Source organism: Cherax quadricarinatus, chromosome 83 (genome assembly GCF_038502225.1).
Source record: "Cherax quadricarinatus isolate ZL_2023a chromosome 83, ASM3850222v1, whole genome shotgun sequence".
Lineage (NCBI taxonomy): Eukaryota > Metazoa > Arthropoda > Malacostraca > Decapoda > Parastacidae > Cherax > Cherax quadricarinatus.
Window position 1 is genome coordinate 10,473,820 of NC_091374.1, and position 15,306 is coordinate 10,489,125.

The window sequence follows — 15,306 nt, forward strand, 5'->3', positions numbered from 1 at the left end:
TTCACAAGTGCACCAATAATATTTATACCATTTTTTACACTAATGCAGTAGTCTGCATAACAGTAAATCTTATATTTTTTGTGAAAATAAAAATTCAAAGTGGAAAGCAAAAGAATATAAGAGGGGCCTTGAGACGTGAATAATGACTAGAGGAAATGTCATTTTAGTGCCAGGAATGTCTTTCTTGTTTATTCTGGACCCTATTCGGAAATTGGCATCTTTTGAAATTTGTGTGAAATTGGCAAAATTGCTAAATTCTGACCACTGTACTGGATAGTTGAATTTCATAAATGAGTGGTTTCTTGCACCCATTCGATAGAAAAAATGGAGTTCTAGCGAAATATTCATGTTTTTTGTCGACTAGTACAGTGAAATTGGCCGAAAATGAGCTCAAAGTGGGCAAAATTGCCGATGCGTAAACATCGCCGAGACCGCTAACTTTGCGAGAGCATAATTCCGTAAGTTTTCTATCAAATTTCAAACTTTTGGTGTCTTTATGATCGGGAAAAGATTCTCTATCTTTTCATAAGAAAAAATAATTTTTTTTTTTTTTAAATTTGGCCGACCCTGAGAACGAGTTTCGGAGAGGGCCTGTCGACCCTGAAAGGGTTAAGATTGCAAATACTTTAAGATAAGTAATGAATTTACTGCAAATGTATTTTACTCCGTGTGTTTTTAATGCCTGGTTTTATTACTAACTTAATATAATTTAGTGTAAACTTGTTGTCTGGCATTTATATGCATTTATAAATGGAAAAAATGGCGTTCTGCCTTCCGGCAATGTCTGCTTTCCGGCGACAGCCTGGAACCTAACCCGCCATATAAGTGGGGCCCTACTGTATATACTAAGTCTTAGATTTAACGAACTTTGGAAATACAGGTCAAACTCCAGCGGGTCAACTGATTCAGAAACAAACAGATGAAGTTCACTGGTTACAGAATTGTCCACTACTGTTACTTTTTTTTTTTTTAACAAGTCGGCCATCTCCCACCGAGGCAGGATGACCCAAAATGAAAGAAAATCCCCAAAAAGAAAACACTTTCATCATCATTCAACACTTTCACCTCACTCACACATAATCACTGTTTTTGCAGAGGTGCTCAGAACACAACAGTTTAGAAGCATATACATATAAAGATACACAACATATCCCTCCAAACTGCTAATATCCTGAACCTCTCCTTTAGAGTGCAGGCATTGCACTTCCCATTTCCAGGACTCAAGTCCAGCTATACAAAAATAATCAGTTTCCCTGAATCCCTTCACTAAATATTACCCTGCTCACATTCCAACAGATCGTCAGGTCCCAAATACCATTCGTCTCCATTCACTCCTATCGAACACGCTCATGCACGCCCACTGGAAGTCCAAGCCCCTCGCCCACAAAACCTCTCTTACCCCTTCCTTCCAACGTTTTCGAGGACGACCCCTACCCCGCCTTCCTTCCCCTACAGATTTATACCCTTTCCATGTCATTCTACTTTGATCCATTCTCTCTAAATGACCAAACCACCTCAACAAACCCTCTTCAGCCCTCTGACTAATACTTTTATTAACTCCACACCTTCTCCTAATTTCCACACTGAATTTTCTGCATAATATTTACACCACACACTGCCCTTAGACAGGACATCTCCACTGCCTCCAACCGTCTCCTCGCTGTTGCATTCACAACCCAAGCTTCACACCCATATAAGAGTGTTGGTACTACTATACTTTCATACATTCCTTTCTTTGCCTCCATAGATAACGTTTTTTGTCTCCACACATACCTCAACGCACCACTCACCTTTTTTCCCTCATCAATTCTATGATTAACCTCATCCTTCATAAATCCATCCGCTGACACGTCAACTCCCAAGTATATCTGAAAACATTCACTTCTTCCATACTCCTCCTCCCCAATTTAATATCCAATTTTTTTTTATCTAAATCATTTGATACCCCCATCATCTTACTCTTTTCTATGTTCACTTTCAACCCTCTACCTTTACACACACTCCCAAACTCATCCACTAACCTTTGCAATTTTTCTTTAGAATCTCCCATAAGCATAGTATCATCAGCAAAAAGTAACTGTGTCAATTCCCATTTTGTATTTAATTCCCCATAATTTAATCCCGCCCCTCTCCTGAACACCTTAGCATTTACTTCTTTTACAACCCCATCTATACATGTATTAAACAACCATGGTGACATTACGTTGCTGTTACGTTGACAGAAAAACAATCTCTTCTCCATCAGCCAGATTGCCATTATTGGCCATCTACTCTCCATTAGCCTGTTAAACTGAGGGTTTACTTAGTGTAAATATTCTGATTAAACTATTCTCTTAAAGGCACATCCTGTGGCTCGGTTGGCAGTGCACTCGACTTAATTACCGAGTACAGCTTCTCCTCGCTTAACGATGGAATTCCGTTCCCAAGACCATGTTGGTGAACAAATTTGTCACTAAGCAAGGAGCATACTATAATGGTAGTGGGTTTGTGTCAACCACCTTTGATATTGTTTCAATGTTAAGAACATACAAAAGAAGGAACACTGCAGCAGGCCTACTGACCCATGTGAAGCAGGTCCATGTCACCCTTCGGCTTAGCCCAATGACCCACCTAGTCACTTCTGCTTAAGGAAGGAGCATGGCATCAGACCTAGTAGCACAAGCTAGTCAAGTCCAACTCACACCCACCCACACCAACTCATATATTTATCCAAGCTATTTTTAAAACTACACAACGTTTTAGCCTCTATAACTGTACTCAGAAGTTTGTTCCGCTCATCCACAACTACGTATTACAAAACCAGTGCTTTCTTACATCCTTCCTGAATCTGAATTTTTCCAACTTGAAACCATTGCTGCAAGTCTTGTCTTGGCTGCAAATTTCAGCACGCTATTTACATCCCCTTTATTTATTCCTGTTTACCATTAATACACCTCGATCATATCCCCCCTAATTCTATGCTTTTCTAGAGAGTGCAGATTCAAGGCCCTCAGTCTATCCTCATAGGGAAAATTTCTGATACATAAGAACAGCTTTGTCATCCTCCTCTGTACATTTTTCAGTGCATTATGTCCATTCTGTAATACGGTGACCAGAACTGTGCAGCATAATGGATTTAAGTTGGATAAATTTAGATTTAGAAAGGACATAGGTAAGTACTGGTTTTCTAACAGAGTTGTAGATGCATGGAACAGTCTTCCCAGTGGGGTGATAGAGGCTAGGACCTTGGGTAGCTTTAAGAAGAGACTGGACAAATATATGAGTGGGAGGGGCTGGGTTTGATTGGTGTTGGGGGGTGCGGGAGTTGTTTCTTGAGTAGCTTTAGGTAGAGATCGTTTTGATAAGGACCTGCCTCGTATGGGCCAGTAGGCCTTCTGCAGTGTTCCTACATTCTTATGTTCTTATAATCTAAATGAGGCCTAACCAAGGATATATAGAGTTGAAGAACAACCTGTTTATGTAAGCATCCTGGTCAGACAGCCCGTCGTATGTCTGAGTCGTCAATAAACGAGTACATCGCTAAATGGGGAGAGGCTGTATGTATGTGGTTTGATCTCCAGGATGGGTGGAAATGTTAGGCATGTTTCCTTACACCTGCTGCCATTGTTCACCAAGCAGTAAATAGGTACCTGGGTGTTAGTTGACTGTTTTGGGTTGCATCATGTGGGGCAGTAATACAATGGGACCCCTGTATCTGTGGTTTTGGTTATCCACGGTGTACCGTGGCCCAAAAAAACACTTAATTTTGCTTAATAATGATCACAAAGCACAAAAGTAGTGATGATGGTAGTTCTTCAAAGCTTAAGAGAAGTCTCAACTTATTGTGCATAGTTTAACAATTAAACTTTATCACAGGTACGTATGTAAATAAAAAACGACATACATGTATATAGGGTTTGCTACTATCCACGGTAGGTCTTGGAATGCATGCCCCGCAGATACAGGGGTCCATTGTATACCTTAAACAGGGCTGGGCTTTGAAATGAGCTGAGGTAGGATAACAGCTCTTAGCCTGTAAAATTGATCTGTGGTAAAAAAAAAAATTGGTATTACAAATACATTAACTCACTAATAATAAAAAAAAGAGAAAACCAGTTTTAGGGGCAGAGCTTATCTAATACAAGTCCAGTACAGCAAGAGAGGGTGTATGTATGTATATTCATCCTTTACTTCCTACCCCCAATCATCTATCCATTCATGCCTTTCTTTCTCCCTGTATTCATTTCTCTTCTCCTCCTTCCTCTCCGACCTTCTACCCTCCATCCAAAAAATGCACATAGTACAAGCACAGGAATGTTAATACCAACAGATTATGGGAATAAGACACAAAAATATGTCAGGCTGTATACTGGTTAGATAAAAAAATGAATGTTTAAACAACTTAATATATGATGAAGGTGTAGTACTGTAATTAAATTAATTTTTAAGTCTGAAAAGAAATGCAACTAATTTTATAAATGATATAAGCTACCCAAAATGTACTTACAATACTCAAGTTGTATGTTAAATAAAGAGTGAAGTACACATATGGAGCAAAGAAGGGAACATACCTTGATTATCTAGTGCCCACGTGGAATGAGTGTGTGCTGCATTTTCAACTTCACCAAATGATCACATTTTATATGGTCTTTTCATTGCCAGATAATGTTGGATGCCTAATAATTGATCCTTGGATAATCAGTGATATACTGTACTATATGTACAGAAGGGCTGTTTCTTTAAAATGTGCATCATAGACTGTGGAATATTGTATATGGTGGCATAGTAGTAGTAGTTTAGCAAAGAATTTGAAACCCTGAAGTTTTGCACTATGGAAGTAGTGTTCAATTAGCTGCATGTGTTAAAAAGCATTTGAAGAATAGCCAAAACATTTCAGATTTGACACCAATTTGCATTTCTTTTAAGAATCTTGTGATTGTGTGGGAAAACTGAATTATGATAAGTCTTTGCCAACATGGAAAAAGAAAAAGAAAAAGAAAAAGAAAAAGAAGAAGAAGAAGAGGAAGAAGAGGAAGAAGAGGAAGAAGAGGAAGAAGAAGAATGAAAAATTAAAAGTGTGAGGAACTTAAAAAAAAAAAAGCACTCATGGTAAAATTTTTAAATATACAATGTCTTAGTGGCATGCAAGGGAATAAGGGGCACTAAGAAAACCAATATTTCTAAGAAAAAATATAATGTCATATATGAATAAATAGTTTTGATAGTAAAAGAGTGATGGTTACTGAGAGTACCATCAGGTATTAGTAGAAAAACTATAAACAAGCTTAGCAAAAATAGGAAATTGTTAACCACATAGATGATAAATAGAAAGAATGGACAGAGGAAACTTAGAGAAAAATGTGACCAAATTTAGTATAGCATATGCCACTTGAACCAATGGATATAGAATGCACACACAATAATTCTCAATGCTTTTTGTCAAGAAACACCTGCATATTACCTTAAGGCCTGAGAAATAGATAGGATTCATTTCAGACAGTCCTAAGCGTAGAGGAATAAATAGTAGTAGTGGCCGCCATATCCGTTCTCCTTCAATTTGACAACTACATCCTGTGCACAAAATAGGTTTTTAATAACTTATAGTTTCACTTAAATTTTTATTTAATATTTCAATTTTGCATCATTAATAACAAGAATTACCAACAATGCCTAAGATTATTTTTCAAATACCACAGTGCAACCCCGAGTTTCGTACGCCCTATCATACTTTTTTAGTTTCGAACCGTTTTTTCAGCTAAATTTGATCCTGCATTTTGCACTGTGTCCCATGTTTCATACTGCATACCAGACCTGTTCGCCTGCTCGCACCTGCCCACATCCCCCACACAGGTGTCACGAGCCAGTCTGGCTTTGTTTATGCTTGAGTGAACACTAACCTGCATGCTCATTTAAACATTTCACAATTAATTAATTGTGTTTGGTGCTTGTTTATTAAGTGCAACTGTGAAATAAGCTACCATGGTGGATGGTGGTGGTGGTGGATGGTGGTGGTGGTGGATGGTATTGGTGGATGGTGGTAGATGGTATTGGTGGTGGATGGTATTGGTGAATGGTACTGGTGGATGGTGGTGGTGGTAGTGGATGGTATTGGTGGATGGTGCCCTCTTCAGAGGTTAATGAGATCTGTGCAATGTGGAATAGGTGCAGGTATTTTCTGAAAAAATCACCCTGAGCAAGCTGAAACAAGACAACTCTACAACAAGTTCAGTGACAGAACCATGTCCCATTTTAGGGAAATTTTAAAGAGGCACCAGAGACAGAGAACTGTAGACAGTTATTTTGTGAGACAAGGGTCCAGTGCCAGTCACAGTCTTCAATAAAGGTAAGTAAATGTTATTTTAAATGTTAAATTATCTATTGTATTACTAATTTAAGTAATATATATATATGGGGAATCAAATACAAAATGGGAATTGACACAGTTGCTCTTTGCTGATGATACTGTGCTTATGGGAGATTCTAAAGAAAAATTGCAAAGGTTAGTGGACGAGTTTGGGAATGTGTGTAAAGGTAGAAAGTTGAAAGTGAACATAGAAAAGAGTAAGGTGATGAGAGTATCAAATGATTTAGATAAAGAAAAATTGGATATCAAATTGGGGAGGAGGAGTATGGAAGAAGTGAATGTTTTCAGATATTTGGGAGTTGACGTGTCAGCAGATGGATTTATGAAGGATGAGGTTAATCATAGAATTGATGAGGGAAAAAAGGTGAGTGGTGCATTGAGGTATATGTGGAGGCAAACAATGTTATCTATGGAGGCAAAGAAGGGAATGTATGAAAGTATAGTAGTACCAACACCCTTATAAGGGTGTGAAGCTTGGGTTGTAAGTGCTGCAGCAAGGAGGCAGTTGGAGGCAGTGGAGATATCCTGTCTAAGAGCAATGTGTGGTGTAAACATTATGCAGAAAATTCAGAGTGTGGAAATTAGGAGGTGTGGAGTTAATAAAAGTATTAGTCAGAGGGCTGAAGAGGGTTTGTTGAGGTGGTCTGGTCATTTAGAGAGAATGGATCAAAGCAGAATAACATGGAGAGCGTATAAATCTGTAGGGGAAGGAAGGCAGGGTAGGGGTCGTCCTCGAAAAGGTTGGAGGGAGAGGGTAAAGGAGGTGTTGTGGGCGAGGGGTTTGGACTTCCAGCAAGCGTGCTTGAGCGTGTTAGATAGGAGTGAATGGAGACAAATGGTATTTGGGACCTGACTATCTGTTAGAGTGTGAGCAGGGTAATATTTAGTGAAGGGATTCAGGGAAATCGGTTATTTTATATAACCGGACTTGAGTCCTGGAAATGGGAAGTACAATGCCTGCACTCTAAAGGAGGGGTTTGGGACATTGGCAGTTTGGAAAGATATATTGTGTATTTTTATACGTATATACTTCTAAACTGTTGTATTCTGGGCACCTCTGCAAAAACAGTAATTATGTGTGTGAGGTGAAAGTGTTGAATGATGATGAAAGTATTTTCTTTCTGGGGATTTTCTTTCTTTTTGGGTCACCCTGCATTGGTGGGAGATGGCCAACTTGTTGAAAAAAAAAATATGTACAGTGGACCCCCGGTTTGCGATGCAATCGGTATCCGATAAATCTGGTATCCGATGCATTATATTGCAAAAAATTTGCCTTGGTTCCCGTTACAAAACCCGGTATGCGACACGATTCGTACGAGATGTGTCCACGTGTGGCCTGAGCTGCCCCGTTTGTGCCAGTGTTTACAAGCCAGCCAGTGTGCGCGCATCTAGTATGGAAATTAAGAAAGATTTTGAAGGGTTTGGGGCTAACTCTGAGAAGCCTATGCCAGGTGTGGAATCCATTGTGCCTACTTCAAAAATTAAGGAAATGTGTGCACAGTGGGTTGAACTGCAAACCTTTATGGATGAAAATCACCCTAACACAGCTATTGCAAGCCGTGCTGGTGACTATTACACTGACAATGTTGTGAACCACTTTAGGAAAGTCATAAAGGAACGAGAGGTACAGGCCTCTATGGACAGATATGTTGTGCGACAGAAGTCCAGTGACTCTCAAGCAGGTCCTAGTGGGATTAAAAGAAGGGAAGTAACCCCGGAAAAGGACTTGCTACCTCAAGTCCTAATGGAAGGGGATTCCCCTTCTAAACAATAGGTTCAACACTCTCCCCTCCTCCCATCCCATCAATCATCACCAGATCTTCATTAAAGGTAAGTGTCAATTATTCTATTGTTATTGTTGTTACTGTAATTATTCTATTGCATTAAACTTAATATTTCATGTGGTAAAAGTTTTTTTTTCATACTTTTGGGTGTCTTGCACAGATTAATTTGATTTCCATTATTTCTAATGGGGAAAATTGATTCGTTTTCCGATAATTTTGGTTTACGATGAGCTCTCAGGAACGGATTAACATCGCGAACCGGGGGTCCACTGTATTTTGTTTTTTTTAACATGTCAGCCGTCTCCCACCGAGGCAGGGTGACCCAAAAAGAAAGAAAATCCCCAAAAATAAAATACTTTCATCATCATTCAACACTTTCACCTCACTCACACATAATCACTGTTTTTGCAAAATATTTTTCTGGGTCTGGAACAGGGAACAGATTAATTGAATTTACATTAATTTTTATGGGAAATATTGCTTCGACTTTAGTACATTTCAACTTTAGTACTAGCTCCTGGAATGGAGCTAGTACGAAACTCGAGGTTCCACTATACGCATGGGGAAAAATCAGGTTACAAGGCTGCTAATTTTCAATGGTTTTAAATAATTTCTATATAATGCTTACTTCAATTTATTATTAAATAAAAAAGAAGAACATGTAGAAAGATGAAGATTACTAAAGAAAGGAAGAAACCAAGAAAATGAGTAAGAAAAACAGAAAGGATAACAGGTAGAAGAGAGAACGAATCATGTTATACACCCATTACAAACTGACATTTACTATGAACATTTGCTGTTTGTTTGTGGGCCCTTTAGCCCAACCTTCAAATTGTTTTTGGGTGGAGGATCTCTCAAATTTTTTTTACGCATTTAGAGATGTTATGCACATCAGATATATTCACTGCTAACAAACCATGAGGACAAACTGAGAAAACATAAGAGGACTGTAATCACACACCAATTAGGTTAGTGTGACTCACTAAATCGTAATGACACGATTGCAAACAAACCATACCACGGGGGGGATTTGAACCCGCGGTCAGAGAGTCTCAAAACTCCAGACCGTCGCGTTAGCCACTGGACCAGCTAGCCACAATAAGATTCGTCCAACTAGGTATATTTCTACACCATAGGAAGGTTAGCATAGGCACCACTGTGACCACAAATGCAAGTTTTTACAGACGAATCTCCAGCTAGCGTGGCCGTGACAAACTCTAGCTCAAGTCCCCTCACTGCCGTCAACATGACTCACGAAATCGTAATGACACGAATGCAAACAAACCATGTTGACGGCAGTGAGGGGACTTGAGCTAGAGTTCATCACGGCCACGCTAGCTGGAAATTCGTCTGTAAAAACTTGTATTTGTGGTCACAGTGGTGCCTATGCTAACCTTCCTATGGTGTAGAAATATACCTAGTTGGACGAATCTTATTGTGGCTAGCTGGTCCAGTGGCTAACGCGACAGTCTGGAGTTTTGAGACTCTCTGACCGCAGGTTCAAATCCCGCCCGTGGTATGTATTGTCTGAATTTACGAGGATTCTGAGAGGTATCACTATTATATATAGAACTGTTTTACAGATAAATGAAAACCATAATTGTATAACATTTAGGATGTAAGTAAAGAAAAATGTGCAAAACTTACTAATTTCATCCATAATGACTACATTATCCATAGCAACATTCACACTAAAGTTGTTCCACTCATCAAATGGTGTCAACTTCCTGGAAAAAAAATACTATTATTTTTATGACTCACGAAATTGTAATGACACGACTGCAAACAAACCACAGTACGGGCGGGGACTGAACTCACTAGCAGCGAGTTCAATCCCTGCCCATACCATGTTTTTTATTACTATTATTTTTATTATTATTTAATTAATTATAATTATTAATATTTTGCCTATAACATAAAACATGCACTTTATTTTATTGATACATTAGAAGCAACATTTAAAATATCTTGGTGTGACACTTAGTGTACAGTCAGCAGTCCCAAGTATCTTCAAATTACTTTCAGTAATGAAATCCCGGCAAACATACTACATCTGCACATTTTTCTTTCACTTAACCACTATGCTATTCAGCTCATATGAATAAAATACAATATTTAGGGTACAACTGAATCTCATTAATTTGAACTCTATTAGGCTAAAATTCTGATAATGCTGAGTGAACACTTCAAAATGTAGAGGCCATAAATTTCTCTCTTAGCTAATCTCACAAAATAAAAAAATTAAAAATATTTTTTCTGTAAGACAAATCCCAAGCACCATATTTTATTTGGACAAGATATCCGGGTAATGTTATGGACCCTATCATTTTTTTTTTTACTTTGCAGTACAATATTTAAATTCTGTAAAAGATTTCTGAGTGTTCCTAGGTAGTAGGTTGGTAGACAGCAACTGCCCAGGGAGGTACTACCGTCCTGCCAAGTGAGTGTAAAACGAAAGCCTGTAATTGTTTTACATGATGGTAGGATTGCTGGTGTCCTTTTTTCTGTCTCATGAACATGCAAGATTTCAGGTATGTCTTGCTACTTCTATTTACACTTAGGTCACACTACACATACATGTACAAGCATATACATACACACACCCCTCTGGGTTTTCTTCTATTTTCTTACTAGTTCTTTTTTTTATTATTATCACACCGGCCGATTCCCACCAAGGCAGGGTGGCCCGAAAAAGAAAAACTTTCACCATCATTCACTCCATCACTGTCTTGCCAGAAGGGTGCTTTACACTACAGTTTTTAAACTGCAACATTAACACCCCTCCTTCAGAGTGCAGGCACTGTACTTCCCATCTCCAGGACTCAAGTCCGGCCTGCCGGTTTCCCTGAATCCCTTCATAAATGTTACTTTGCTCACACTCCAACAGCACGTCAAGTATTAAAAACCATTTGTCTCCATTCACTCCTATCAAACACGCTCACGCATGCCTGCTGGAAGTCCAAGCCCCTCGCACACAAAACCTCCTTTACCCCCTCCCTCCAACCCTTCCTAGGCCGACCCCTACCCCGCCTTCCTTCCACTACAGACTGATACACTCTTGAAGTCATTCTGTTTCGCTCCATTCTCTCTACATGTCCGAACCACCTCAACAACCCTTCCTCAGCCCTCTGGACAACAGTTTTGGTAATCCCGCACCTCCTCCTAACTTCCAAACTACGAATTCTCTGCATTATATTCACACCACACATTGCCCTCAGACATGACATCTCCACTGCCTCCAGCCTTCTCCTCGCTGCAACATTCATCACCCACGCTTCACACCCATATAAGAGCGTTGGTAAAACTATACTCTCATACATTCCCCTCTTTGCCTCCAAGGACAAAGTTCTTTGTCTCCACAGACTCCTAAGTGCACCACTCACTCTTTTTCCCTCATCAATTCTATGATTCACCTCATCTTTCATAGACCCATCCGCTGACACGTCCACTCCCAAATATCTGAATACGTTCACCTCCTCCATACTCTCTCCCTCCAATCTGATATTCAATCTTTCATCACCTAATCTTTTTGTTATCCTCATAACCTTACTCTTTCCTGTATTCACCTTTAATTTTCTTCTTTTGCACACCCTACCAAATTCATCCACCAATCTCTGCAACTTCTCTTCAGAATCTCCCAAGAGCACAGTGTCATCAGCAAAGAGCAGCTGTGACAACTCCCACTTTGTGTGTGATTCTTTATCTTTTAACTCCACGCCTCTTGCCAAGACCCTCGCATTTACTTCTCTTACAACCCCATCTATAAATATATTAAACAACCACGGTGACATCACACATCCTTGTTCTTGTTCTTGTTTATTTCCTCTTACTTCCATGGGGAAGTGGAACAGAATTCTTCCTCCGTAAGCCCTGCGTGTTGTAAGAGGTGACTAAAATGCCGGGAGCAAGGGGCTAGTAACCCCTTCTCCTGTATATATTACTAAATGTAAAAGGAGAAACTTTCGTTTTTCCTTTTGGGCCACCCCGCCTCGGTGGGATACGGCCGGTGTGTTAAAAAAAAAAAAAAAAAAAAATTGAGTGTTATTGATTTACAGTGCACAAAAATTCTTAGGCAAATGCAGATAATACAGTACTTGATGATCTCAGTGAATATATTATAACAAGTGTAGATCCCAATACTTAAAGTTGAATTAGTGATTTCCATCAATGAATTTTTCCATCCCATACCATACTGAAACAGTTGGAAGAGAAAATACTGTGTCCAATGTCAGGCAACTGCAGACGATGCATGCCAATAACAACAATGGACATCTTAACAGAAATATAGTTTCTCCATGCTTATAGGTTGAATTATATATGAAATGGTAATTACTCTTATTACTGCATATTTAAATTTATAAAATAACCTGTAGCTAAGCAGTAGGAAGAGGAAATACGGTTTTTATTGATACCTTAACCTAGGTTTCATCACAGCAATAATACAATACAATTCTTTATTTCAAGATTACTGCATACACACTAATCTGAAGACCCATTGAATGCATAGCATTTTGGGTAAAACTTAGTCAAGCCTTACGATCTACAAACGTAATTTCACATTAGAGTAATAACACATTCCTGTTATTTCTACAATGAAATGTGTCCCAATTATTCTATAACTCTGTTTGTGGTGAATGATAGGAAATACATGAGAAAAATACCTGTGTTCTCTAAGACAATGACCTAGCCCGAGGCATGAAAGGGAAATATCCTGCCACAGGACAAAGCAGTATTTCACACGCAACTCTAAGCCTTGGGATTAAAATTTAGATCAAGTCATAGATAATGTGAGTTGTGGTTGTGTGACTTATGAAAATCTATTGTAAATAAAAAAAATTTTGAAACATAGCTCAGAAACACATCGCCTATAACACAGGTCTCTATGGTAAAACAGGTTCCGATGGATTCGTGGATTCATGGCATACAATACAGAAGTTACATTGAATACCGATGACGTATCACTCAATGAAGGTTATATTTCCGTGGTAGTAAGCAATTTTGCCATTCAGGAAAGCGAATCCACGTCGTTCATAAGTGAGGATGATCATAAGATGGATGAGTTTACTTCAGGAACTTACTATACTGAACTACAGAAAATTAAAAAAAAAAATTTAAACATAGCATTGGTTTGTCTAAATGATCTGCCAGTGTTGACCTTATGAAATGAGGAATACTTACCCAGCTTCAGAATTTTTTAGTGGTAGGAGTCACTCACACCCAGAGCCAAAGCTATGTCCAGGATTTATGACTTGGATGTGGTTTCCCTCCAACCCCTGTCCTACCTAATTAACAATTTCTTTTTTTCTTTGATATACAAACTAGTCTGACTACTTTTGAATCTGTCATCCTCTCAGCAGCCCTTCAATGCTTCATAGATCTCAATCAAATATTTTAACTATTGCAAGTGATATGAAGAAAATATCATAATTTTAATAACTACCAACCAAAATATTTGGAAAGTCACCTACATATACAGACTCATTGCAAAATAGTCCCAGTTTTATTGACCAGCTATATCTAATTTTGCCATTACAAAGAAGTTAATTGCATACATTTAGTAAAGCACATACTGCATCTAGCAAATACCTTGATGCATTAATAACACGTGCAAACATTATGTGCTACCTATATGTCAAGGTTCATTATTCTTAAGAATTGTGGCTTTTTTATTTTCCTTCTGAGAATAACACCATGACAGTACATGTCTTAATATACATTTAACCCTTAAAATGTGCATGGGTGGGTAGAACATTAAAAGTGAATGTAGTTACATAAGATAACTGAAAAACAATGCTTTGTTGCCTTTGTATTTTGTTGCAGTGTGCATTTTTATCTAATCTAGCAAAGCCTCAAAAAAATGTACAGTATTACATTAAGCATAAAATATTAATTAGCAGCTTTTCTCCATAAGTACTGAAATACATGCACTACACAGTATGTGGTTATCATTTTAAACAGATTTAACTGTGAAGAAAATTGAATATAATAACGACAGCATCTGCCAATGACAAAATTACCAGACATAAATCTGATAGGCAATAAACCTTCTCATAACACAACCCAGCAAAGCTCAATGTGTGGATTGAGAAAACAAGGTTGTGTGTCAGGTTTAGTGCTCAGATAATAAACCAGGAAGCCTCGGCTAACGCTAAAAAACTCGCCCAACGCGATTCGTTCAAGACTCGTCCACGTGTGGCCTGAGCGTGCCTCAGTTGTCCCGTGGGTGCCAGTGTTTACAAGCCAGCCAGTGTGGTCGCATCCACGCATACAATCGGAACATTTCATATTATCACAGCGTTTTTAGTGATTGTACCTGCAAAATATGTCACCATGGGCCCCAAGAAAGCTTCTAGTGCCAACCCTGTGATAAAAAGGGTGAGAATTAGTATGGAAATTAAGAAAGATTTTGAAGGGTTTGGGGCTAACCCTGAGATGCCTATGCCAGTTGTGGAATCCAATGTGCCTACTTCAAAGATTAAGGAAATGTGTGCAAAGTGGGTTGAACTGCAAACCTTTATGGATGAAAATCACCCTAACACAGCTATTGCAAGCCATGCTGGTGACTATTACAATGACAATGTTGTGGCCCATTTTATGCAAATCTTAAAGGAATGGGAGGTACAGACCTCTATAGACAGATTCGTTGCACGACAGAGGTCCAGTGACTGAAGCTGGTCCTAGTGGCATTAAAAGAAGAAGGGAAGTAACCCCGGAAAAGGACTTGATACCTCAAGTCCTAATGGAAGGGGATTCCCCTTCTAAACATTAACAACTTCCACACACTCCCCTCCTCCCATCCCATCAATCATCACCAGATCTTCAATAAAGGTAAGTGTCAGTTTGTGTGTATTAAAATTAATATTTCATGCTGTAAAATTTTTTTTTTTTCATACTTTGGGGTGTCTTGCACGGATTAATTTGATTTCCATTATTTCTTATGGAGAAAATTAATTCAGCTAACGATAATTTCAGCTAACGATGAGCTTTCAGGAACGGATTAATATCGTTAGCTGAGGGTCCACTGTACAGTAATTTGTAAATACCACCACCAGTAATATTTTAACTTATCTAAAATACTATTAACATATAGAGAAAGAGTTCTGACCCGAATTGATAGGAAGCACCACAGTCTACAGTCCTTATTTTAAGATAAGAAGAAACAAAGCTAACTTCTAAAAT

The 15,306-nt window shown here is 38.7% G+C and overlaps 1 protein-coding gene across 10 annotated transcripts in view; it reads right to left on the reverse strand.

Moving 5' to 3' along the window:
• LOC128702089 (cysteine protease ATG4B) overlaps positions 1-15,306 on the reverse strand; it is a 65,703-nt gene that overhangs the window by 26,014 nt on the left and 24,383 nt on the right. For all 10 annotated transcript variants that reach the window (XM_070102830.1, XM_070102825.1, XM_070102826.1 and 7 more), the window contains 2 exons: positions 9,775-9,854; positions 5,441-5,550 (listed from right to left, as the gene is read on the reverse strand). In XM_070102830.1, the coding sequence (XP_069958931.1) occupies positions 5,441-5,550; positions 9,775-9,854 (190 nt within the window). The remainder of the gene's footprint in view (positions 1-5,440; positions 5,551-9,774; positions 9,855-15,306) is intronic.